The 27,835-nt window shown below is 38.3% G+C and overlaps 1 protein-coding gene across 1 annotated transcript in view; it reads left to right on the plus strand.

Moving 5' to 3' along the window:
* Positions 1–16,831, plus strand: part of LOC131063959 (uncharacterized) — a 38,557-nt gene extending 21,726 nt beyond the window's left edge. The window contains exons 5-8 of the mRNA XM_057997964.2: positions 15,478–15,577; positions 15,823–15,884; positions 16,047–16,111; positions 16,381–16,831. Of these exons, the coding sequence (XP_057853947.1) occupies positions 15,478–15,577; positions 15,823–15,884; positions 16,047–16,111; positions 16,381–16,485 (332 nt within the window). The 3' untranslated portion in view covers positions 16,486–16,831. The remainder of the gene's footprint in view (positions 1–15,477; positions 15,578–15,822; positions 15,885–16,046; positions 16,112–16,380) is intronic.
* The last annotated feature ends 11,004 nt before the right edge of the window (positions 16,832–27,835 follow it).

Consider the following 27,835-nt stretch of genomic DNA (forward strand, 5'->3'; position numbering starts at 1 on the left):
TACCCTATGATCATGGTACTATTGAGATGTTGGAGTATATCACTAGTCTTTCATGTCCAGATGGATCTGAGGCTTGTCTCTTAGTTTTCACTCATACTGAGACTCCATCTCACTTATCTTCATCATCTTCTGTTGTTCTTGATCAAATTGGCATTGGCTCATGCATAGCCCACATTGATTTAGTGCAGCAAGACATTGTTCTTCCAGACACAACTACTTGGGACTTGCATCTTGCAAACATATCATCCTTCTTTGTTTATTCTCATATTGCAGATTTGGAGGATTATTTTGAGGAAATTCATCTCCTCTTTGCTGATAGCCACATCAGTTTTTGTCAGCTTATCTATGACCTATGGATCTTGTTCTTCATCGGATTTTTCAGAGTTCTGATTTTTCACATCCTACATTGATTGGACATGTAACTAATTGGTTTGTGGCATCATCATCTATCATGGACATAGCAACATTTGAATAGTTTCCAGAGGCGCATACAGTTTGGATTTGGATTCCTACATCTTTGAGTTTATGGGAGTGGCTTTTCATATCACTAGTGGATTGATTTCTTTTGAAGGGGAGAAATGTTGTTTGCAAGCAATGGATCATGGTTTGTCTTCAGGCATTCATCATTGGCACATGAGCTACTTCTTTATTGGGGGGATTCTTATCCTCATTTTCTCTCTCGTATGGGGGGGACATTCATTGTACTTCTATGACTGATTTTGTACTTGGGGGGACACTTGGAGTCCTTCATCTTAGTCACATATTTTACCTAATTTATGTAGTGCATCTCTCGCTTTTGGAGGGATTTTTTCCAATGTGGTTTTTCTCCTTTTCTTTGCTTACAGAGACTTCATTGGTTTGTACATGGGTACATAATCAAACTTGTTGGGACTCGTTTTTGCATTCGTGCATTTAGAATTTTTTTACTCACCCTAAGTTTCACTTAAGCGGGGGTGTTAGAGCATATTTAGCCATTAGTTGTTTTTTTACAACTAGTTATGCCTTTTTGCTTAAGTTCACTTACGAGTGCTTATATTAGTTTAGATTTATGCATCTAGTTTAGCTAGAGTTGAACTTTATTTAGCTCCTCATGCTTGCACTTTAGTTCTCCTAAATTTAGCTTTGTGCTTTCTCTATAAGCACCTCATTGTACAATTGTAATTCTGTATTCTTTGCTTTTGAGCTAAGTTGCCGGTTCGGGTTCGGGTTCGAAGAACCCGATACGCCGGTACGGCAAAATTTTGAAAAGGGGTTTGGGTTCGTTAGTACAAAAACATGTAAATTTTTTATATATATATATATATTTTGATATTTGTAAAGCCTATAAGCATGAATTAAAATATGCATGTCACATAGCATCATATGAACAACAAAACAAACATAAACTTGTAATCATAGCTTCATGATCATACCATAATTGATAATAGCATCATATACATCAAGTTTAATATCAAAATGACAAAATATTCAAGTATCATTGTTTCAACTTTCAACAATATAAACTTAAAGTTTAATCATCAAATGGATCATCTAATTCTTCATCCTCCTCCTCCTCCTCCTCCTCCTCATTGACATTGACATTACATGAGCCAATGCCACTTGCACTTGCACTATAAGTTGGCTCAATTTCCGAGTCATCAAGTGTCAATGCAAGAAGCTGAGAAGCAGGAGCATCCAAATCAGTATGCTCTGGCTCTATATCCCACATCTTTGTTTCCCCTTGTGTGTAGTCATGTTGTTTGTGTGAAAGAAGACGTAGGTTGGAATGCACATATACTAAATTCTCCGCTCTTTTTGATAGCAGCCTATTGCGCTTTACTGAGTGGATGAAAGAGTATGTGCTCCAATTTCTTTCTGAAGCAGATGAACTAGCAACCTATGAAGACAAAGTAAACAGTTAAAGTTATACATTAATAAAAATAAAATTACTAGCAACCTATGAAGACAAAGTAAACTATAAATAAACTAAAACTTGTAAATTTAAAATTTTAATTAATTAAACTTACTTGTGATAAAACTTTTATAGCGAGGGGTTGTAGGTGTTGGAAGCATGTGCCATGGAAGTACCACCAGCTATGAGCATCTTTCTTGGATCTATGACGAAGTGCATCAACACTTAGACCATTCCCATTTGCGAATTCTATGAACTCATTTGTAACAACATCTCGCGAATCATCATCGGGATATAGTCTAAGAAATGCTGCCTTATACCCATCAGATACTTCTAGATCTCTCCATGGTGGAATCCTTCCTGGTTTATCAAGAAACTGATTGCTATAGTACTTAGGTGTCAAGGCATAGGCAAGAAGGTGCAAAGGAGTGGTCATCTTATTCCACCTCTCTACAATAATTACTTCCAGTTCTTTGAAGAATTTTTCCTGAGGATCATTCTCTTTTTCATTTATAGTGACCTTTATTTTTTCAAGCATTGAATCAATGCCATCATAAATCTCACCTATGCAAGGCCTATCCATGTCTGTATAGCGAATCATGCTCATGATGGGCTCAGTGATACTTAGGAGATATGTAACAAGATCCCACCATTTCTCATTCAATATTCTATCCCTAATTTTTTCTGCCCTCTCAGTGCTACTTTGCTTCCATACAGTCCAATTGGTGCTGATCACCATATTGCATAGTGCCACTCTAACTTTCACAAGTCGTCTTAAGACGATTGTGTTTGATGCAAAACGGGTCTCAGCAACCTATAACACAAATTAATGCCAAACGATTAAAAAATAAAGCCAAACTTTAAAGAAGAATACACAATATAGCTTACACAATGATATTATTAACATTGAAAATTCAAAAAAATCAGAAAATGTAAAATTAAATTACTATTTCACTTACCTTCAATAGCTCCAAATTCGAATAGGTTCTAAAAATCCCTTGAGACATGTGGTAGTTTGTGATGAACATCTGGATGTCCTCAGCCTCTGCATACACATCTTTGATCCATTTTATTTTTTGCCCAATCCTTTGTAGCATAAGATTGAGTGAATGTACCGCACAAGGTGTCCAAAAGATGTGATCATAGCGTTGCTCAACCAACAAACCAGCAGCTCTACAAATTTTTGCATTGTCTGTTATGACTTGGACAACATTGCGAGGTCCCACAGACTCAATGGCAGAGATGAGAATTTCTGCAATAAATTGGCCATCTTTTATTTGGCCCTCACAATCCACAGCTCTCAAAAACATTGCCCCTTTAGGGGACACCGCTATTAATTTGATCAAGGGACGGTTTTTAGCATCTTTCCACCCATCTGAAACAATTGTTACACCTGTCTCAACCCATGAATCCCTTATGGGTTTCAATGCATCTTCAACCCTCTTCACCTCTTTCTCCAATAATGTTCCACGTACCTCTCATAACTGGGGCCCTTATACCCTCTTGGTGCCTCATTAACACTTTTTATCATTTGCTTCCAATATGGGGAGCGAACAACATTGAATGACAACCCATTTGCATAAATGCACCTTACTATATCTTGATCAGCATTGTCTCTACTCTCATTTTGGAATGCGGTTTCTGAAGACCCCTTTGTTCTTTTACGTGTCAAGGGTGGTTCACTTTGAGGTTCATTTGTGGCAAAGAAGGGGTGGTCTTCTACTACAATACTGGGATTAGAAGGGCCTTGCATTCCCCTTGTTTTCTTTGATGCGGTTTGGTTCAATCTACGGGCTTCCCTCTCTTCTGCCGCCTCATGCTCCCTAATATATTTCATCACTATCTCATTTGGTATAGGTTTACCATTTTTTCCAGGGCATTTTTTGATGCCTCTTCCTTTTATTCCACACAAATGGCCTACCACCCGATAATATGAACTATTACGTTCAATATCACATCCATGGCATTTCCAACGGAATCCCCCACCTCCCGGAAGTTGTTTTATAATGTCCACATATTTCCATAAGTGAGAATTTGGATCATTTCTTTGTTTTGCAATTATTTTTTCATTGCCAATGGAGGAAGATGTAGATGCCATTCTAGTTCCTATGGCAAGAAATAAAATAAACATATTCAAAAACAAAAACTAAATAATGAAAAAAAATTCAAGTTTCATGTTTGACAATTTGTGAAACAAAAATAGTTGGAAAAAAATGTTTAAAAACCTACCTCTTGCAGCCAATGGAAGCTTGAAAATGTATGGAAATGATGCTGCAACACTTGTTGAAGCTTCTAAAATCAGTCTTCAACTCCTCCTCTTTGATCTTGGAAGCCAAATTTTGTTCAACCTTTCTTCAACCTGCTCTCATAAAAAAATTGTTTGCAACATAAATGAGGTGAAATGTGTCAATAAAGTGTTTTAGAAGTGTTTTTTAGGTTATAATTTTCACTTTTTAAAAGGCGGAACTGAAAAAAAAATAAAATTTGCTTTGTTTTTTAACTTTATGGGCCGCCCAGCCGCCCGGGTTCGACTAGGTCCGCCCGGGTTCGATTGGGTTCGACCCGGGTTCAACCAGGGTTGAACCCACCCTAGGTTTTTCGAACCCTAGTCGAACCCAGGTCGAACCGGACCCGGTCGAACCCGGACCCATACCAGGGCGTCCCAGGGGCGAACCCGGTAACTTAGCTTTTGAGTGATATAGAATTCATTTGTGCAACTCTTGTTTGTGGAAGGTGTTTTTGTTTGCCATTTGATCTTGCAGGCCTGTATTGCAATCTTTTGTGTTGCAAAATTCAACATGGTATTGGAGCTTTGAAACTTCAACATGGTATCAAAGCTTTGAAAAATCAACCATATATTTATATTAGTCGAATTTAATGTTAAATGTTTCCTTTGCTGAATCTCATTGTTGCCGAACATGAATTTGAATTCGAATTCGAATCTTGTGACTTAGGTTATGTGTATATAAGAATAAATGTAACAGTTTATACTAAAGGCCATATATCTGTCCTTTATTCCTAATAGAACTGAAACATAATATTCTGTAAAAAGCATTTAGTTTATAGGAGAGATTCAGCGTACCAATCTGCTGTCACAATAATGATTGCAGTAATATAGATGAGCTGCCAGTAAATTGATATTCTGTTTCTCCGATGATCATTTCTAATTGGTCAGTTTGCTGCTTATATATCCTCTTCATCGAATGGAAGGGTGTCTCTTCCACGGACACCTTTCTTGTAAAGGTGACGACTCAATCATGTGACCCTTGCTACATTAGTAACACTGAACATAATTCCTATCCTCCTTAATCACGTTGCTATCATGATGACTTTTATTTGGATTGCTGCCTCATACCATTTGACCCTGTTGCTCTTCATCTTACATTGCCTTTGTTACTGATTTTTTTTATTTCACCAACTGATGATTAGAAGGCAGACTTTAATATGTAGTAATCGATTTGTCTGTAGTAATCTATTAGTAGTAAGGACATTTTTCAATTATTGGTGCACACCATGTGTTTGTATTTTGTTTTCTTTTAGGTGCAAGGGAGATACACCATGACGGGGGCATGACACACTTTCATAAAACTTCAACACATAATCCCATTCAAAGAACAAAAAACACAAAATTCATAACCACAAACAATGAGAATGATCACAAGAAGCAAACATGAATTTTATTGATCAGCAAATGACATGCAGATTACAACTTTCAGCAATATTCCGAACAATAAAAATATATTGTCGTTAGCTTCTTCCTACAATTCCAAACCTTTATAATGTCTTTGGCACTTTCTTAAATATCCAACCTGGGCACCCAAAACTACATTTACTAAAGTAAGTCAGCCTAGATCCTAAATGGATCTTTGGACTCAAAATTTACAAGTTACATTTTAATTTCAAACTTAAAAGCGCTAAAATGAAATTGCATATTTTTTTATTATTTGGGCCTAAGAAAAAAATTACATTAAACACACTCATAGTCATGGAATGGTTTAGTACATCATTTAAGAAGAAGATGAACACTTAACTCATCACGGTCCTACTGCTACACTTGGATGCTCCATTGACATCATTGTTCGAGGAACTGTGCTTTGAAATTCTCCAACGCTTCCAGGATGGAGCTGAAGTTGGGAGCACAAGTTTATTGGACTCAAGGCTCTTTTGGAGAAAAGATTCTTCCTGATCTTCTCCACCACTTCTTTCACCACTCCTCCAAAATCTCTCCTCTGCTTGTCCTTGTCTTGTGCAGATAGAAGGGTAGGTGTTGGTGCATTTGAATCCACGGGATCCACGAGATATTTAATGTAAGCAGAAAGTTCACCAGCCTTTGTCCTATCATCTTCGCTTATATGTCAAATTATATTTTTTTTGACTGCTTAGAGTTTGGGTGGGACCAATGATGATTAGGGTTAGCTTTATTGGCACGAAGATCCAATTTTTTTAATTTGTAATTTTCTTTAAAAATGAACTTTTTGTCTTAGTTGCTGTGGGGGATGATTGGGTATCTTGGGTGCAGTTGGGAGATGTGAGGGAGTTCTTTGATCATCCCAACGTCTTTGAGGTGTCTCCATTATAGGGGGATGCCTTGGAAATGCCCACTCTTTGGGGAAGATGCTGCTCTTTGAGGTAGATGCCCTCGATTACCTAGTGGCAGTGGTGGGATGGCGGTAGAGATGTTTTTCCCAACTCCCTGCAACATGAGGATGTTCTGGGGCCAAAAATGCTTGGTTGTGTTGGGGGCAGGGGAGGTGTCCCCATAGAATAGTGCATATTATCTCTCAAGATTGTGAAAGGAGTGTTGGTCAGGGCACTTTCCATATGAATTGGCAAATCTATATTATAATATCTATTTCCAGAGAATGTACCCCAAAACCCCCTTGATATGGAATGTAGATCTTCTAAAATGGGAAAGCAGTGATTCCACTTGCTTGATCACATTGATTGAGCTACTTACTCTGCTTTTCATCAATAAATGGCTCATTCTCTTCACGAAAACCAAGGAAAAACTGGCCAGTTATATCATCTCTTGCCTGGTCACATTGATTGATCAAATTGAAAGGAGTGTTGGCCAGGGCACTTCCCAAATGAATTGTCAAATTTATATTAGTATGTCTAAGTTTAAAAACTGGTCAGTCATATCGTCTCCAGAGAAGGAGCCTAAATCCTCATTGATATGTAATGTAGATCTTCTAAAATGGGCAACCTAGTGACCCTTTGTCTGATCACATCGATTGAGCCACTTACTCCTCTTTTCATCAATAAATGGCTCATTCTCCCAAGGAAAAACAACCCTTTACTGCTCAACATCTTTCATATAATCACTACTTAATTATCACTTGTAAATTTGATATCAGGAAAATCTACTTTAATTGCTTTCTTGAATGCATTGGAATTTGGAATGTGCTGAAGATCAGAAATAAAAAAGTGCAGAGATTGTAGAAATTGATATCACAAATGCATTCTTCTTGGAGAAATACATGCCATGATTTTTTTTAACCTGATTTGGACATTGCATGCCTATTTATAGCCTCTGAAATCTGGCAAATCCGGGTTAAGGAGGAGACCTGATTGGGAACTGCAGAATTTAACCTCTAGATTTCATAGTAAATACAAACTTACTCGAAGTCTGGATGCAAGATATATATGTCTCAATAGGTTTTATTGAAAAAGATGAGACCTGCAATTTCTTTGGGGTGGTGTGAATTGCTCTGTGGGTTATATCTGAAGCAAACTCCCCAAGTTGACTTCTCTGGATGTGTTTCTCTAGTCAGATCTTCATGAAAAGGGTGCAGATTATGCATAAACCAGATCAAGCATGAATCTTCACAGGGTCTGATCAGATAACTGAGAACCCAACCTGCAAATCTTGTGGGAGTCTGGAGTCCAAAAGAAGATAGGAGGATAAAAGGGAGATCTGTAAAGACGTAGTCAAAACCTTAAGAAAATACAGTTCAAGTTCAAAACTTCCCATGGTCAGATCTTAATGCCAAATTGGTCTAGATTCCATAAGATCTTCAGAATGCTGCCATGAATCCTGATCTTATCAAGAAAGGGGAGATCTTCAGTTGATAGGCATCTTACGGTTGATATCTCATGGTGTTTTACAGAAGCTTGTTATTATGACATATGAACCTAAACGTTCCATGATGTATACTGGACAAGGATGAGTGTCTGTTTTATTAACTGCAAGCGCAAACCGTGTTATAAGATTTATTTATGTTTCGTGTGAACAACATGCTCTTCTGTTTTTGCTTTTACTCATCATATGTATATATCTTCTCAAGCGAGAAGAATACTGTCCAGAACTTGTCCAGGACCTTTCTACTGTTAACAAACATTCCTTGTTCCTCATAAACAAGGTCAAGGTGGTTTTGTTTCAAACTTTAATTCGATTTACCATAACTTTGAAAGTTAGCTTACGATAATTATTGAAAAGTGAAATAGCTTTTTACAAATGGAAATGAACAAATTCTTGCTAAGCAAGAGTCAGGAACGTTGAATTCATCTTTTTCAGGAGGGTTTGGTTCATGCGTCAACTTCTTTGAAAGTTAGCTTACGATAAGTATTGAAAAGTGAAATAGCTTTTTACAAATTGAAATGAACAAATTCTTGCAAAGCAAGAGTCAGGAATGTTGAATTCAACTTTTTCAGGAGGGTTTGGTTCATGCGTCAACTTCAAAGCACAAGTTTGTTTTTACTCTTGAGTATTTTGCTGTGAAGTTCAAACGGGGAAGCCTTTTGTGTTGAATGTTGGCTATACAATTACTCAGTAACATACGGTTCAACCATTTATGACATTTTTGTTGTTAATAAGACTAATGTCGTATCCAAGGAATGCTCAACATCCTCTCCTATCATGACATTGCTATGTTTGGTATTCCTGTTTTGTGCCTGTCTAGTGTATCCAATAAGACTTTGACATGGTATGAGAGCTACCTAACAATTAATATTTGTAATGTTGTCATGCTTTCATAAATTGGATAACAGAGTTGGAGTTTGTGCGATGAGGAGTGGCGTGGAGTATTGGGGCTAGGGCTTGTGGGCCCTAGCTTGGTCTTTGTTTCTTTTGCATGCGGGGTGATAGAGGGTCTTGGGGTCGGCAGTGTGGGGGACGGGGGTCCCCTTTCATTCTTGTCTGCTCTAGTGTTTTCAGCTGGACGTTGGGAGTTTAGTGGTCGGTGTTTTTTGTAGTGGTTGGGATTTTTCCTTGTCTTCTTCTTTTGTTAGCCAGAGGTTGCGCTGGAGGGTGGTGGAATGGCCGAGGCTTCAAAAAGTTTGGTGCCCGTTGGTGTGAACCCGTCTTTTGGTTTCTCTGCCGATTTGCATGCGCGGGGTTCATATTCCTCTTTTGTGGGTGAGCTCTAAACTCAAGAAGGTAAATGGGTGTTTGCCAAGGAGTCAAGATGGGCTTGTCCTGGTTATCTCTCCTAAATCGGTTCAGGAGGATTTTTTGTATTGGAGCCAGCATGTATTGATTTGTAAGTTCTTGGGCATTTGTGTCCCTCTTTCAGCTTTGGAGTCCTAGATGCGTCGATCTTGGCAGATTGAGGGGTATTTTGAGATTTTGGTAGCCAGGAATGGCTATTTTTTGGTCGATTTCTCGTGTTTTGGATAGAAATCAAGTCTTTGAGAGAGGGCCATATTTTTATAATAATGTTGGCTTATTTATGAAGCCTTGGCATGGAGGATTTAATGCGGCAGAGGATTTGCCTTCACGGGTTCCAGTGTGGGTTTGTCTGCCATGGCTGTCGTTGGAATTTTGGCAGGAGGATATTCTCCAGCAAATTGCAACTCTATTGGGGAAGCCGATTGCCATTGCTCAGCATACTTTGGATATAAAGGTATTTTCTTTTGCTCGTATCTGTGTTGAGATTGATTTAAACAATCCTTTGTCGGATTCTTTGGAAATTTGTATTGGCAATGCTTCGTGGGTTCAACAGTTGGATTACGAGTCCCTCCATTTTCGATGGCGTCCCTGTCATGTGTATGGGCACCTTCAGCGTCAATGTCCTCGAACGTCTAGAAAGGTTGGGGTTTCTTCTTCTCCTTCATCTGAATCTTCAGTGGACAAGGGTGCTAACGACAAACCGTCTATGGCTGAGGGGGACCCCAATAAGGATGACTTTATTCTTGTTAAGTCGAAGGTTAAGGGGAGGGGTCAGAAGTAGGTCTTCAAGGATAGACAAAGTGATCCTGAATTCAATCCTATTGAGGTCTTGAATAATCGGGCCTTAGAAGAGGGGATCCTTGTTGAGATTTCGTTTGGTGCTACTGGTATGGATACGGAGCCGGAGCAGGCAATTGTGGTGAAAGATAATTTTGGGGTCTTGGACAAGAGAGATCTTGGGCTACCTAATGCTTCTGCTGATTTGGAGAATGATATTGTTTTAGTGGACCTTGCTAAGGAGGTGTTGTCTTCAGCTCACAGTCGGGGATCGGTTCCTGATCTGGGAGTGCTGCAACGGCCTCTCAAGAAGGGGCATTTTGTACAATCCTCTAAAGTTGGTCGTAAGAAGGATGTGAACAAGATTAAATCTACTGGGGATTTGCTGGCGGAATCTGGGTCTGTTAAGACCATTGATGCCCACTTTGCTCAACCTTCCTCATGATTCTTCTTTCGTGGAATGCAAGGGGGTTGAATAGCACCTCCCGTTAGAAGGCTATTTAGGATTTGATTGTGGTTCATGCACCTGATATCTTTTGTGTTTAGGAGATTAAGCTTCAAGTAGACCTCATGCTTCAGTATGCTCCTCGTATTTGGTTTTCTGGTCAGTGTCAGTGTATTGGTTCCAACGGAAGTTCTGGAGGTTTGGCTCTTTTTTGGAATCCACGTAAGATTGTTCCTCGTTGGTGGATCTCTAGCCAGTTATCTATCTTGGTAGCTGCTTCGGTTTTAGAATCTGGTGAGATTATTTTGATTGGTAGTGTTTATGCTCCGATTGACATTCATGGTAAAACCCAGCTTTGGGTCCATATTCGGTATGTTAGGTCTTGTGCTCCAAATCTGCCTTGGATCTTAGCTAGAGATTTCAATTTTGTCTTGTGCTTGGAGGAGAAACGTGTGGGGTTACCAAGGCTGGGTTTTGCTTCAGCTCTTTTTCTGGCAAATGTGGGTACTCTTGCTCTTGTTGATTTTAAACCCTCTAATGATATTTTTACTTGGACCAATAGGAGTGGATCAGAAGTGTTGTCTGTGCGGTTGGACAGATTTCTTGTCTCTTCTTTTTGGGTTGGGGGAAGTTTGGTCACTTGCTTTGAGATTCTTGATTGGTGCGGCTCCAACTATTGGTCAATTAAGTTTTCAACTTCTTTTCCTAATAATCCACCTTTCAAATTTCAGCTTATGTGGCTTTGCGACACTTCTTTGTATGATCTTGTGGCTTACTGGTGGCGAGATGAGACCCCTGCGTATGGTATAGCTATGTATTCCTTTGTTAAGCGACTTCAGTATGTCAAGTATCATCTTAAGCGTTGGAATAGGTCATGTTTTGGCAATTTAAGGGCCAAGAAAAGGGAGGCGCATGAGCGCCTTGCTGTTATTACTCGCCAGATAAGGGATCTGGGTTTCTCAAAGGTTCTTGGGCAAGTTGAGTCCCAGGCTCTTAAACTGGTGGCGGAGTGGGAGCTTCGTGAGGAGATATTTTTGAAACGAAAGGCTAGAATTGATTGGCTTTGAGAGGGTGATAGGAATACTGCTTTTTTTCATCACTCTGTGCAGGATCGAAGGAATAAGTGTTACATTTCTTCTTTAGTAAATTTTGAGGGTGTTATGATTTCTTCGCAACAGGCTATGTCCAGAGAGGCCTAGGAGTTCTATTTTTCCCTATCTCAGAGGATTCTCCTCCTGCGGACTCCTGCGGAGGTTGCTGAAGATATGGTTCTTGCCTGTATTCCTTCTTTGATTTCTAAGGATTTGAATGCATTGCTTACTCGTCCAGTTACTTTGTCTGAGGTGGAGGAGGTTTTGTTTGGCATGAATAAGGGGAAAGCTCCTGGCCCTGATGGTTTCCCGGTTGAATTTTTCCAAGAGTTTTGGGATATAGTGAAGCTGGATTTGTTAGAGGTTGTGCGGGAGTCTTTTTAGAATAAACAAATGCTTCGTGCCCTGAATGCTACTTTTCTAGATCCTTATTCCTAAGGAGGACGGCGTTGATAGGCTTGAATTCTATAGACCTATTGTGCTTTGTAATGTGGCATACAAGATTATTACAAAATTGATTGCTGAGAGGCTTAAATCTTGTTTGCCGGTTATTATCTTTAAGGAGCAAGGTGGATTTGTGGCGGGTCATCAGATTTTGGATGGAGTGGTGGTTGCATCTGAGGTCATTCATTCCATGGCGACTTCTAAGGATAGGTCTATGTTCATCAAGCTGGATATGGCCAAAGCGTATGACAGGGTCAAATGGAGTTTTCATCAGAAGATTTTGTTGGCTTTCGGCTTTTCTGCAGATTGGGTGAGTTGGACTATGAGCTGTGTGACTTCTTCCTCATTTTCAGTTATTGTGAATGGTGAACCTTTAGGGTTTTTGGGTGCTACCAGGGGTCTTCGTCAAGGGCATCCTCTCTCTCCGTATCTGTTTATTATTCTAGCAGAGGGGTTGGGCAGGTTTCTTAAATCCCAGGTTTCTCAAGGTTTGATTCATGGTTGGCAGTGGGGGTTGGGTCTGCCAATGCTTTCTCATCTCCAGTTTGTTGATGACACCTCTTTCATGGGGTTGGCTTGTATTCGGGAAGCTAAATCCTTTAGGCGAGTTTTGGATATCTATCTTGCTGCTTCGGGTTAGAAAGTGAATGAGCAGAAGTCCTCTATTTTCTTCTTCGATATTCCTCAGGCTGAAGTAGGAGGGTGGTCTTGGCTTACACTCTTCTATCTTGAACGGACAAGTTTTGGCTGCTAAGCTTTACTTGGGATGGTGTACTAATCAACACCAGTTATGGGCCCGTATTCTCAACCACAAATATCGTAGAGGAGTTGCTTCTTTTGAGGTTCCTCGCTATCCTTTGGAGGGAAGCGGTTCTATGATTCGACATAATTTAAAAGTGGGGGCTCAGTTGATTAAGCATGCGCTTTTCTGGATTTGTCATTTTGGGTCACAGGTGCTTTTTTGGTACGATTCTTGGGATGGTCATCCACCTATTCTCTCTTCATGCCCTCACCTTTAGTCTCTTTGTGATGTTTTTACTGCAGCAGGTTGGGATACTGTGGAGCATTACAAGATTGCAGAGCATTGTGGTCTAGCTGTTACCTACCGCTGGAAGCATCCTTCTGAGTGGCCACCTGGAGGGTCTGAGGATGATAGGCATGAGCTTGTTCAACTTTTGGCTTCCCGTGTTTGTAATTCTTTGAGGGGCTTTGATGTCTTGGCTTGGAATGGTCCTGATGTGTTTGGGAAGTACTCTGTCTCTGCTGGTTATAAACATCTGGATAAGCAGTTGCTTGGGGATATTGAGGTCTCGTGGTGGAAGCAAGTTTGGCATAAGTTGTCTTGGCCCAAGTGTAATTTCTTCTTATGGTTGGTAGCTCAAAATCGATGCCTCACTTGGGATAATTTGTGCAAGCGTGGTTTTAATGGTCCCTCAATGTGTGTGCTCTGTTGTGATGCTACGAAGAGTGTCTCTCATCTCTTCTTCGAGTATTCTTCTGCTAGGGAGATTTGGCATTTTTGGTGGGGGGTGTGGAATTTGCCTTGTAGGCATGTTTCCTCGTGGACTGAGTTTGTGGATCAGTGGGACAGGGCCCATGTCTCTACTTCCTTCCTTCAAGTTGCTTGGGCTATTGGATCATCCTTCATTATCTGGAACCTTTGGTTGGAGAGAAATCGTCGGATTTTTTAGGATGTGCGGTTGGTGGCTCCTCACTTGTGGTGGAAGATCTTGCATTCTCTGGGAGAAACTGTTGTGGCTAAGTGTGATATGATTGAATCAGTGGCTCCCAGTGATATTGAGTGTTTTGATCGTCTTCATCTTCCTCCTCTGCAGCGCTAGTTCATGCGCAATAGATGTTGACACCCTACTCCGAAGGTGAATAGAGAGGGAAGATGGTCTCCTCCTCCTTAGAGAGTTCTTAAAATTAATATCGATGGCTCTTCTTGTGGAAACCTTGGTGATGTTGGCATTGGTGGCGTGGGTCGAGATAGTTCTGGAGATGTACATTTTATTTTTTCTGTTTATATGGGTCTTCATACTAATAATTTAATGGAAGCTTAGGCTATTTATTAGCTAGTAAATTGGGATGGCACAGGATTATATGTGAATCTAACTCTTGGGTGGTGGTCAACTTGTTGAATAGGCGGCATTTAGATGGGGTTAGTTGGCATTTGGCTTTGATTGTTGATCAAATTCTCGACCTCTGTGCTTCTCTGGAGTCTGCTTTTACTCATATTCCTCGTGAATGGAATGGGGTTGCTGATTGTCTTGCCAAGTGGGCCTTTGATCATATTCATGATTGGAATGTTGTGGATTGGATTCAGTTACCCCCTGATTTGTATCAACATTTGCTTCACTTAGTTGAGCTTGATAGGGCTATGTAACACCCTTGCTTTGTATTTTTTCTTGTCTTGAATAAATTTTTACCCCTCCTTTATTTTAGAAATTGGATAACAAGAGGTTGCTGAGAGAATTTTCTTAGATAGCCTTGGCCAAGCTAAAATTTTTTAGGGGTCTGACATTTCTTCTAGGGTGAGAAGATCTTCTCATCCCAAATCCTGTTGATTTTGGCAAGGGTACATCCTCTAGTCATTTCAATTTGTTGTTTACTTGCTCGCTTGTGCAGAAACCTTGGCATAGCATGTAAGTGAAATAATTAACAGTTTTGCTATAAGTTCAAAAGTCAGTACCATTACTTTCGTGGAGTAATCGGTATCTGTCACTAGTGATGGGCAGTTTTTTGGTAGTTTTAAATTCCGTATTTGTTTTTTGGGAGGAAGGTAGCGTTGGAATTTTACTTCAAACTGGATATTTTCTGTCAGAAAATCCTTGAGCTATTTTTTCCCATTTTTATCAGTAAACAAGTGGCATCTGTTTGACAGGGGCCTTGCCCTGCAATTTGTACACCAAATTATTTTATAAAAAACTGCGTCAGCAATAAGTTACAGTGCAGATAGAACCTGAATAGATATGTACTATGAGCTTCCATATATTGTCATAGATGCTGCTTTTAGTTTTGCAGCCATCAGGCATATAGACATCTGACAGAACTGTTATGGAGTTCTACATCAAATCAACTATGAAAACACCAAAGTGCTGTAATGAAGTGGCATCTATTTCCACAGATCAACCTGAGTAATTTTTTTAAGAAAAATTATAGAACTTAAATTTCCATAACAAATCAAAGATTACCTCTGAAATTATAAATAGAGACTTAGAAATCACAGATTTCTTGCATACAAATGAGCCAGCACAGCTCCCATCGCTGGTCTTCAACTCCCACAACACATTTATACTCAAAGCTTGGTGAAATGATACTTGATCCTTCCTTTTCCTCTTGGATATTGTAGTTTTTGTCAAGTCTTGATTTTGGAGTACTTCTGCAATCCTTCTGCAATCCTTATGATCTCCAAGCTCTCTCATTCACTTTTTTGCAGCAAAGATACCTTTTCCATTGACTCAGCGTTTTCGGTCCATGTTACAAAATGGAATTGATTTGAGTACAGTGGATGTCAGCTATGTGAGCAGTCGTTCATGGTATGCAATTACTTAATAATCAAGGCTTGTTTATTGAAAGGATTTTCATAATTAGCTTGGTTGTCTTAGTAATCTTTCATTGGAAGGTCAGGGAACTAAGAAAATTGAAATTCCACTATGATGATCTATATTTTGGCTTCTCTGAAAATTTTAAAAGAGGCTATTGGTGCATTTATTCTTTTTTTGTTCAACTATAGCAGTAGATATTTGTATTGCTAAAATGCTTTTTAATTTTATGTCTGCAGGTACTTCTTAAACCTCTTTGGTCTCAGGGGGCTGTTTAGCTTGATCCTAGGAGAAGAAAATGGTTAGTACATGTAAATTTATTATGCTGAAGTTTCAAAGTTGCTATACATTACCTTCTGAGTTTTCAAAATTCCATTGTGCTTTTTGTTTGAACACTTTCTGTTTGATTCAACTGCTTGATCACACTTGCACTTTTTGGTGTCAACTATTGTGACCCACACAGCCCTAGATGATACTCAGCGAATGATGCAAATGGGTGGTGGAGGATTTGGGGTTGATCCATCTAAGGTATTCTTTTCGTCGTGCATTCTTGGGAGTTGATCTAATGCCCGACTTTCTGTTAATATCTGCTGAATCTTATTGTCACTTTCTAACGTCATCTTTATGCTTCAGTCTTTTTTATGATTATTTAGGAGTAGGACAGTAATTTTAAAGATGACTAATCCATGTTGCAACGATTTTTTGTTAATTTGTTTTGTTGCAAATTTGCAATAGAATCTTTGCTCTGAAATTGGTTGTTTTTGAAGTTACTGAATTTTTATATGATGTGATCTCAGACTCTTGGTGCAGAGAAAGATGGTCTAGATATAATTCAACATGAGTGGGCTCTGCCCAGGATAGAGCAGAGAGCGGAAGCAATTTTAAGAAACCTTGCAAGCTAGTTGACTATGTATAATTCTAGTCTATTTTGCTATTGACGTTTCCATTTGTTATGTTAAACATTTTGTTTGAGTTGAGGTATATTTACCTTACAATGTTAGTTTAAATTGTTTTTGCTTGAATTCTGTAAATTATTCTAATTTACTACCATGAAAAATGAGGCAAGGATCATGTAACTGGAATAGACAAAGTTTTTGTTAAGATTTTTGGTCCAATTCATGACATTTTGACAGTGCCAAAAAATATCTGTAGAAGGCTAAAGTGCATCAACTTTGATAAACCCTACAGATTTTAGGGGTCCCTTTAAGTAAGGTTGTGGGCTACTATAAGAAATACTAAGTTATTATACGTAAGTATCCACTTTTGAAATGGACATGCAAGAATTGTTTGTAGCATTTATGTCTTTATTGTCTATGGTTAGTGCAATCATAGGGAATCGCATATGTTGTATGACTGTGAGTTGTATCTGGCTGTTGCTATGGTACCTTCTGTAGTGTACATGTTTTCTTTTTATATTAAATTTGGTTGTATAAAAAATGAGAGATTTCTGCTGTTCTGGCTAAATTCTACATCTTATCTCTTGGACGTGTGAGATAACCATGTTAGGGACAGATTCTTTAACAAATAGGGTGATGAGATTTGGTTGTGTTTATTAATGGGATGTAAGTTGTAATAGGTTTAGGTATGCTGAAACCAGTTTGTTTTTTATATCAAAAGCAGCAAAACAGGGGTGCTGTCCCCAAATACAACAGCCAAGAGGGCATAAAACCAACCAGAAAACCAGTAGCTGCACATTAATCGCAAGCTATGAAGAACAAAACAAAGGCAAGCCATAATAACGACACTTCCACATAAACAAATAAACAATCGGACAAGCAAAAAGAAAAACCTGCCAGACCAACAACCCAGACCCAGCTCAAGGAGGGGTAGAGGCTCCCAAATTATGACAGAGAGGAGTTTGGGGGAGTGGGGAAGACTTCCCCTTCCGCTCGCGACAAACCACAATCCAGGCGGTACTGTCATTAGGACCATCAATAGAGATCATTTTGGAGGGGCCCCATAGGGTTACAATCAATATCCTCTAGCAGCATGCTTCTGCTATACATCAGTAGTCTGTTGCAGAGGAACAACAACAGGAGCAGCAGGAGCAACAGGGATTGGATCCACAAAGGCAGCAACAACAGCATCAACAACAGCTCCAGCGGCAGTAAGAGGCACAACTTCATCCTGAGAGGAGGTCACATCCACTTGAGAGGAGTCAACAGAGTCATCAACATAGGCAGTCAAGTGATTCATTGCAGCATCCTTCCACCACATAGGAGCACCTTTGTGATGGGAAAGGGAATAATCTGAAGCTAAATGGCCTGTAGAGAGGCATTTTCGGTAGCGAAAGGGGAGGCCCTCAAAGTCCAAAGGTTGAGACCAAGGCCTATCCCCAACCATAAGAATCACATCCCCAAGGAGGAACTTGCCCAAAATGAAGTCATGATCAGATGAAGAAGTAAATGAAGCAATGAAACCAGTTTGTTTTTTATTAGGGTAAAACAGGTTTTGAAGGGCCCTGAAACCCTTTACAACCAGAAAAAGATAGGATCTGGAATCCTCAACCAGAAAGTTGTTCGAATAAAAGGAACAGGAAAGCACTAGACAACCATGGATAAAAAGGACACCCATAACCAGAAAGAACAACTTGCCAGAAGAACTACCTGCAGCCAACCAAAAACCATCCACTACCCAAGAACCGTCAAGGTTTACATTTAGAATTGCTCTTATGGGATCAGAGAGTCATATCAAAAGACGACTTAAAGGACTTGGCTTTTTTGCCTTTAACAAAAATCCATCCCTCTTCCACTTGCGCTGCCTTAACATGCCAATCTGGTGCACCAAAATCCTGAGAGTGAGGGCCAGCAGCTGCTGTCTCAGCCTCACTAGAACCAACAGACAGCAAAGGCAGAACCCCAACATCACCAGTCCGCCTCAGTACGACAGACATCCTCACCAGAACCAGCAAACGGCAAAACCCCAGCATCAACAGGCAAGCCAATAGATTTGGTAATAACAAGAGTACTAGCCAAATCTTTATCACCAGAAGAAGTCTCCCGAGTCTCCATCACACGGGAGACATCAGGAGACACATGCACAGTTTCCGCAGCCCCACCAAGAGAGACAACCGGAGGGGAATGAAACTAGTTTTTTTTGATTCCTCCCCTGCAAAGAGTTCTTGAATGTTTACTAATTTTTTAATTAGTAAAAAAGTAGCTAATTTTTTTAAATACATTGAATGAAAAAGTGAGCGATTTTGTGCAAATCTCTCACAGTATATGACAATATGTGTAGATAAGTAAGTGACATGATTGTTGGAGATGAGCTGTTTCAGCGTGGGCTAATGAAGATGTGATTCTTGAAGCTCCAAGATCTCATACAATTAGAAAAAGTAATTTTCATCACGAGCCTTTATTATTTATAGCTTTTTTGTTTGGGTCATTTTTTTTAACATCTTGCGAGGAAATTCATATTCTTACCCTTTAGAGCATAGCACTAAGTCGAGCAATGATGGGTTAATTTGGAAACAGTAATGAGGGATGATTATGAATTAGATTCAAATTCTTACCCTCTTTTCTTCATTGGATGATTTGAAATATTTTACAATGCCAGTTTTGCGAGTGTGTGCACGAATTATCACCTCCTTTGGCATAGAGCCAAGGTTTGAGGGGTATATATTATGTCGAATTCATGTTTCACATGATTATAACCTTACCCCTTTATGTCTAATTCATGTTTCACATGATTATAACCTTACCCCTTTATGTCGAATTCATGTTTCACATCAAATTCATGTCTCTTTGTAAGCCATTCAATTTCACCAATAGACCAAGGGCCACTTACAACACTATGACATTGTTAGCTTTTGCATTTTAATTAAGAAAAAAGGCCAAGTTGAAAGAAACAATTGTGGTGTAGGATTATGGTCTTACATTATTAGCAACAACTATTCAATGCAATATCCTAATGCAGAAATATCAAAATAGCTATTTAATCTAGCTGAATAGTTTTAGGAAGTTAATATTCTTACTAATTAGAGTGCAATGATAGGTCAATTTGGGAACAGTAATGAAGTCACATTTTATTATATTCGAACACAATCTTTTTTTTCATTTGGGTGATTAAAACATTTTATAATGCCATTTTTGCAATTGTGGTATTAGATGCACAAAATATTGCCTCCTTCAGCTTAGAGCTAAGGTTTGAGGGATATTTGTTTTGCCAAATTCATTTGACCTGATTTTGACCTCATTCTGTAAGGACATTGGGCCTTTGCACATAGCAATATTTGGTGGCTCTTTGTGAGCCTTCAAGTTCACCAATAGACCAATTGTCACTTGTCAACAAATACCAAAATATAATTTTTGCATTTGAGTAAAGAAAAAAGTCAATTTGGAAAAGGAATAGTTGTGATGTTGGTCTTACATTTGGAGTTGTAGCTATTCCATGTAAGATTGTAATGTATGAATATCATAAAGGGTGTGCTTTCTTGCATGACCCCAAAATATGTTTGTTTGATAAGGCTTTGGTAACATGTATTTTGTTGTTTGATTGTGTATTATGCATTGATTTTGTGGCTATATATATGTTGGTTTCGATTTGTAGGGTTTTTTAAAGTGATTATTGTTTCTATGAAAGTGTGCATTGTTCACACATTGGCATTAGAGATCATGCACTAGATCAATAGTTCACTCAAAATTATATTTGGCAATTAAGGCTTTGGTTTTATGTCTTGTTTGTTTGTGTATTATTCAAGGATTTTGTGGCCATACATATGATTGGTTTGGTTTGAAGGACCTTTTAAGGTGATTATTGTTTCTATGAATGCTTGCATTGTTCACAAGTTGGGATCATGCACTAGATCAATAGTTTTAGAGATCATGCACTAGATCAATAGTTTAACAGATCATGCACTAGATCAATAGTTTTAGAGATCATGCACTAGATCAATAGTTTAACAGATCATGCACTAGATCAATAGTTTTAGAGATCATGCACTAGATCAATAGTTTAATAGATCATGCACTAGATTAATAGTTTGCATAGATGGTTTCTTTTCTATGCATACACTTAAGGATATCAATGCAATGAAAGAACAATGCCAAGTTGCATTTTGCATTGGTGGATTTGTGGATAAAATATGTTGTGATATGCCCTTGATGGATGCTTGTCACATGTTGGGCAAGCTTTAGCAATATGATTATGTATAATCCATCATGACAGAAAGAACATGTTCATCATGAATGAGGGAAGAAGTTTTAATTGTTGCTGATGAAGGTTGAAGATGAATGTGCCAAGAGTAAGGTGATTTTAAAGGTGACTTTAATTTTCTGTGAAGAACTTCCTCAAAGATGTGGACTTATATGGCAGCAATGTGTCAGTAGTGAAGCTTGTATAGAATAACCATTGTAGTGGTTTGATTTTGAGTTCTAATTTATTTGAAAAATTGCAACACATGTTAATCCTTGACATGAGTGTAGAATCAAATAGATAAGTAGAGTTGTTTGAATGAGGCCTTGTTTAAACAATATGAGCCTTTTAATGCTTGTACTACTTTTTTTGTAGAAGGGTGAAAGTGCATAGATTCCCTATGACTATCTTTGAAGGGATCAATGATGGTGAAGGATTAACAACCATCTTTGCAAGAGAAGGAGAATCTTAAGAAACCTCATCATCATCAAGATCATTTGAACATGCAAAGCTCCCCAAAGAAACATACTCTTGAATAATATCACAATTATATTGTATGCTATTTGAAGCATTAAGAGGTACAAGACAATTTGAAACATGACCATCTAGGGATTGAGTATTAAAATCTTCATAAATCTCCCAAATGATGTTCTTAAGAGCACACTGACACTCTCTGATAGAGAGCACTTGAAGTGTTATCATAAACATGTGGACGAATCACTCCTAAGACATGATCATTTTTGAAATTTAAAACTTTTTACAAGTAGTACTTAGTTGTGGAACAATATTGTATAGATGTGGCAAAAGATGAACCCAACATAGATGCTTCAAGACATAGTCTATATTATTTATGGTTTCCCCTTTCAAGCTGATTAGAGAAGGATGAAATGAAAAAATCATAATGAAAATTTAGATCTCCATATTACATACACAAAACCTCAAATAAAATTATAATATCCCTAATATGATCAATGCTGAAAATGAACACCCAAAAAAGACAACTTCTTCAGGTGTTAGTATATCCAAGTTATCAATTAAAGTAAAAATTATTGATAAATTGGATAAAAGATACTTCATATTGAATATGAAAAAAGTTCATGGGTAGATTTAAATAGCTTTTTAAACCTTTCCAACATTGCAAGAATCCTAAAAGTCAGATAAATAAATTAAAAGTTATGAACTTGGAATCTGAAAGACATTTTGGACTTCAATCAACGAAATCAATCACTTACAGTAAATTTAAAAAAAATAATTTGTACCAAAGAGCTTTTTAATACCTTTCCAACATTGCAAGAATCCTAAAAATCAGATAAATAAATTAAAAGTTATGAACTTGGAACTTGAAAGGCAATTTGGAATTCAATCAATGAAATCAAGGACTTATAGTAATTTAAAAAAAAATAATTTGTACCATTGTGAAATGCTTGAAATTATCTTCCCATTGACTTTAAGAAGTAAAAAAATTGATACTTGGGTGAAAAGTTATGGGTACCAAAAAAAGTTGTTTCAATAAGGCTTAAAATGAGGTAAGGGATTTTGTTCAAGGGGTATCACTTATGTTGGTAGTGTTTTGGTGGTGGAAATGAGCTGAGCCACTAGTAGGGTTAATAGATATGAGTGGAGTAACCTAAGGTGGAGAAAATCGTAGAAGTGGCGATGCATGGGTGAATGTTAGGTAGAAGCCTTATTGGAAGTGGTGTACAGATTTCCAAAATTGGAGGTGCCATTGGGGGTCGACGACTATCAGATGCCACTTTGTACATAGCCAAGGCTTAAGCTCCTACATGATTACTAAAACCAATTGCTAAATAACTAGTAACTAGGTGGGGACTCAAACATATTTGTACTCTGTGATTTTGTACGCATGTACAAAATAATTTTTTGATTTTTTTTTTCAAACTAAAACAAATTACAAAAATATTTAAAACTCCAAAATATAGAGTGCCATATATGAAAATAGGGGTTTTTAGTGCTATATTTAATGGTGAAGTCTTTATTACTAAAAAATGCACAAAAAAATCTCTTATCTAAATCACCTTCAAATTTGAGGAGGGACTGGTAGATCTAAAACTTTGATACAATGTAAGAGTCATACAATGGCTTAATCTCCGAGGATGACCTAGAAAACAAGAAAACAACCTTCCACAAGAGAGATTGTTTAATTAGTGATGCAATAATGAAACAACAATCAAATGGATCAATGACACAAAGTTCAATAGATGCCTTGCTTATATATGCAAGGTGAGAGTATAAGTGAACATATGGTTATGGCATGCGTCATAATAATATGATGAGACACAAAGATAAGTATCTTAAGTGTACCCTAAGTAAACTATACTAGTGATAATATGATCTTAATGGGAACTAGTTAGGTAATATATCTTGTTCACTAACAAGTTTATCATAAAATTTAGTGGTATTTGTGCACCCTTGGCACACTACATGTAGAGAAGTGGATGTGAATGGATTATTGTTGTTGCTAAGGCTTTTAAGCTCTTTAAGAAGAAGGCAATGATGGAATTTGTGTTTGTATTCTTTGACTTAAAACTTTTAAGTTGACTACAATGCCAATGGACATGTAATTGGCATGGTCATGAGCCAATCGAGTAGATCGATCCAATATTAAAATGAGAAATTGAATGAAGCTAGGTAGAGATATTTCACTCGATCAAGAATTCTATGCCACTATTCAAGCTTTACACAAGTCTAGATATTACTTACTGGTTGACAAGGTTACCACCAAATGTTGAACTTATCAATAATCAACTTAAGAAAAACTAGAGACATATGGGATGGGTGGAATGTTTGTAGGGTTACTCCTTTGTGGAGAAGCATAATGAGCTCAATCAACAAAGTTGTAGACACCTTAAGCAAGATGCAAGCATTATTGTCCACAGTGACTATAGAGCTTGTATTGCATAGACTTGATTTTTGCAGATACATTGTGAGCATGCATATAGCCTTGGGTTAGAGATAGAGGCCTATGTGATGATTATTTGCACTATCAATAATTGTTTAAGAGAAAACATTCATGTATTCCACTTAGCTTAATGAGGGAACATCTCATTTCTAAGGTGTTATAGAATGGTGGGCCGACATGATATTTTGGGATAGATAAGATAGGATATGGTGGAGGAAAGGTACCATTGATCAAATTTGAGTGAAGATGTGAGTAGATTTATTAATAGATGTTGAATGTGCCAAGACTAAAGGGCTTCCCCAAAATAAGTGATTCTATAAGCTATTATGCACATCAAATAGAACTTGGCAATAATTGTCCATGGGTTTCATACTTGGTTTATTGCGAGCTTAGAGAAGTAATGATTCTATCTTTGTAGTGGTCGACTAATTTTCTAAAATGACATTTAATTTCTTGTCAAAAGTTGAATGATGCATCCATGATACTTGATTTATTTTCAAGGAGAGTTAGATTACATGGGTTGTTGCAATGTACCAATTTTTCATAGGGGTGCAAAGTTATGATTAAGTAAATCGGTATATAGAGCTCGAACCCTTTACATAACAAGCCAACTAGGCAGAAAGGAGGGATTTCACAAGCCATGAAACAACTAAAGAAACCAAAGAAAAAGAAGAGACAAAACTTTGAACCAGTAGAGAACAAACATCACTACCTCAAACGATCGATTCTTTCTCAACATGAAGAAGAGGGAGAGGAGGGGACACAACATTTTCTCCATCTATGAACCACAATCCAAGTAGTAGAATAATCCAGAGATCCACCATGAGGAGGAGAGAGAGAGAGAGAGAGAGAGAGAGAGAGAGAGAGAGAGAGAGAGAGAGAGAGAGAGAGAGAGAGAGAGAGAGAGAGAGAGAGAGAGAGAGAGAGAGAGAGTCTCCTCTCTAGAGGGCATACAATGGGAGAAGGGGGATCAACAAAATAACCAAGCGTAGGGAAATCAACAACTGTTGAAGAAGACATGACTAGAGTAGAAGTAGATGGCGAAGTAGGAGGAGAGCTTGAAGAAGGACCACCACATGGTCCATGAGACAAGACAATTACACCCCTAAATCAAGCCCAACAGAACCCTAAGGAGAAGCACCCTTTGAGGAATTAGGAATCTTAATAGTTAGAATATCATCAAAAGTGTTTAACCACCAAGTAGTAGGGCCCTTCCTACAACCCCAAGAACAACCTAAAGCTAAATTATGGTCGGTAGCGAAACAATGACGACAATGGAAGGGAATTCCCTCATAACCGAATGGTTGAGACCAAGGTCGGTCCCCAACCATTAAAACCACATCTCCATGAAGAGGTAAGGAGAGATCAGTATCCACCAGAAAACAATAAAAGGTAGAATGCCCCATGAAGGAAGTGGAATTTAATCCACTTTCAAAAACCATCCAATATAGTTTCCAATAGCTTCATAACATGAATTCTCCTAGAACTGAAGGGGGAGGTTAGGAAGCCACACCCACACTGGATGCACATTAAGATGTTCTGTAAGAGGGTTGAAAGAACAAGTCCAAGGCTTGAGAGAGACAAAGAGTTTTATTCCCAAGACCACAACTTCCCTAAAATCAAATCCCTATCCTCCAAAGAATAGGAATACAAAGTTTCTAAAAAACTTTTGGTGCATACTCTTGAAGTTGGGTTCATAGTTTGAATTATATAACGTTGAACATCATCCTTAAATGAGATTGAAAATAGTAGTTTTGGAAATCTTTTGAGAAGTTTGGTGGTAGAGAAACTTGCACAGTGAGATGAGATTTTATGTTGGCATGTATAAAGTTTGTGTATGGTAATTTAGTAAATAGGTCCATTAGAAGTCCACACTGTTGCAAGTGGTGCATGGGACATTTTCAAAGGGTCTAATAGACTTTTTAATGATCAAAGATGAAAAGGCATTAGTGTAGAAGTGGAAGACTTCACACAACATATGACAAAAGTTCATGTGTAAGTCAAGAAGCAATTGAAAAAGAGGTGAAAAATGTAGAATGCCAACAAATGAGAATTGGAGAGAGAAAACTTACTAAAATGGCTAGTTAGTCATGGAAAATTTGAGAAAGAAGAGGTTCCTACATAGATCATATGACAAATTGAAATATAAGAAAATTGGTTCTAGCAAAATTTGCATAATTTTTTATAGAAAATGCACATAAAATCTAGTTGTCAAAGGAAAGAAATCTCATTAATATTTGTTATCTTCCTAACACACACAGAGTCTTGAATATATTGTTTAGGAGTAGGAAGGGATGAATGAAGAGCGCACATTCTAGAAAAAATGAGATGAAATTGAACAAATTTTGGATATATGCATTGTAAAGAGAACTTGACATAATGAGTAGAAATATATCTCATTTCTTGAGTGGTCTATTTAGGCCCCCATAAAGACTGAAATTTGAGCGACGTTTGATGTAGGAGCATCTTAGAAATCGTGTAATCTTGCATCAACCAAAAATATGTTTAGTATAGAAGACTTTGGTGTTATGTATTTTTTGTTTTCTTTGAACTCTGTTTATGTCTTGTATATAGGTTCTCCACTTGTGCACGTGATTAATTTAGTTTATAGAAGCTTTTGAGATAATTTCTCTTTCCACACATGTTTGTAAATTAACTTTAATTAGAATAATGTCCAGTAGGGAATTATCCTTAAAGGATTCACCCAATAGAGAATTATGAGCCTAGAATTCAAGTGATCACAATTAGCACCCCTCCACCAAATAGCAATACCTTTGTTATGCAAAAGTGGACAATCCATAACCAAGTGACCAATTGAGAAGAAATGACATTTGAAAGGGAGGCCCTCACAATCAAGTGATTGAGTCGAAGGCCTAAACCCAACCATCAAAACCACATCTCCATAAAGATGCTTGGAGGTATTAATATCCACTAACATGCAAGCAAAGGTAGAATGTGCCATGTAGGAAATGCAATCATCAACCTTCAAGAAGTGACCAATAGAAGTTCTGATGACCTCATAAGAAGAGTGCACCCAAAATTGAAGGGGAGATTTAAAAGCTTAACCCACACTAGACACACATTGAGTGGTTCAATAATGGGGTTAAATGAGGTTGACTAAGGTTTAATTGGGAGAGAGTTCTCTCCCAAAACCTGTAGCCAACCTAGCATGATCATCAAAGTTAATTTTGCTTCCCAAATCCTCATGTGGTGGAAGGCCACCATTCACTTTGTCATTCGACTTCACATGTTGATAGACTCTTTGAGGGGTTTCTCCTCTTTCTTCCCCTTGTAATGAGATTTTGGATGATAATATCGCTTGGACTCTTGTTAGAAGAAGGAAGAAAGGTCCTAATTTTGCTTCCCAAATTCATGCTCGAGTGTTGGGTGAAAGGTCAACTTTCTCTAGATATGAGATTATCTAAGGTGGACCTTGGTGGCCCCAACTCTCTCATTTGTTTGTGTTCTTATTTGACATCTTGATTATAGTTGTTCCTCTTTCTCTTTGTAGTGTTGTTTTTTTGCTATTCATGGCTTGTTTTTGATTAATGAAAAAGAAGGTTTTGAAGGGGCCCCGAAACCCTTTACAAGCAAGACCAAAGAAAACCAGCGGAAAACCAAAGAAAACCCACAAAAGCCCCGAAAAGCCAGCAGGCCATCCAGGAATCAGATTTTTTCCAGAGCTTTAGCTAGGGTGTTGCTAATTTCTTGTAGCTCTTTGATGTTGTCTTTGAAGTTGGGAGGGTCCTTAGCAGCGACAACCACAACTTTCTTGATACTAGCCCTGGTTCTCTTCGCAGTCTCGCCCGCTGGGGTAGCATCACCACTTCCAGTCTGGATGGTCTCCTCTTCCAGGTCAAGATCCACAACCAGTTTAGGAGTATGGTCAAAGACCTTGGCGATGTCCTCTAGGTTTTTGGTGACAGCAGAGAGGATACTTGGGATAACTCCCATCAGATTTTTCATCGCTTCTTTTCCCTCTTCCAGCGATTTTACCTTGTTCTTCATTTCCTGCTTCCAATTAATATGCTCTCTATTTTCATCCTCCCTCTTTTTAGCCGAATTTATCCCTTTCTTTTCCAGGTTTTTTAGGGTTTCGTAGGTCCATTTGTCGAAATCCATTATGGCCTCCGAGAGCTTCTTGAGATTATCCAGGATAAGCCCCTCACCAGCACTTTCCTTGTCCTTGCTATCCCTTT

Source organism: Cryptomeria japonica, chromosome 11, assembly GCF_030272615.1.
Source record: "Cryptomeria japonica chromosome 11, Sugi_1.0, whole genome shotgun sequence".
Lineage (NCBI taxonomy): Eukaryota > Viridiplantae > Streptophyta > Pinopsida > Cupressales > Cupressaceae > Cryptomeria > Cryptomeria japonica.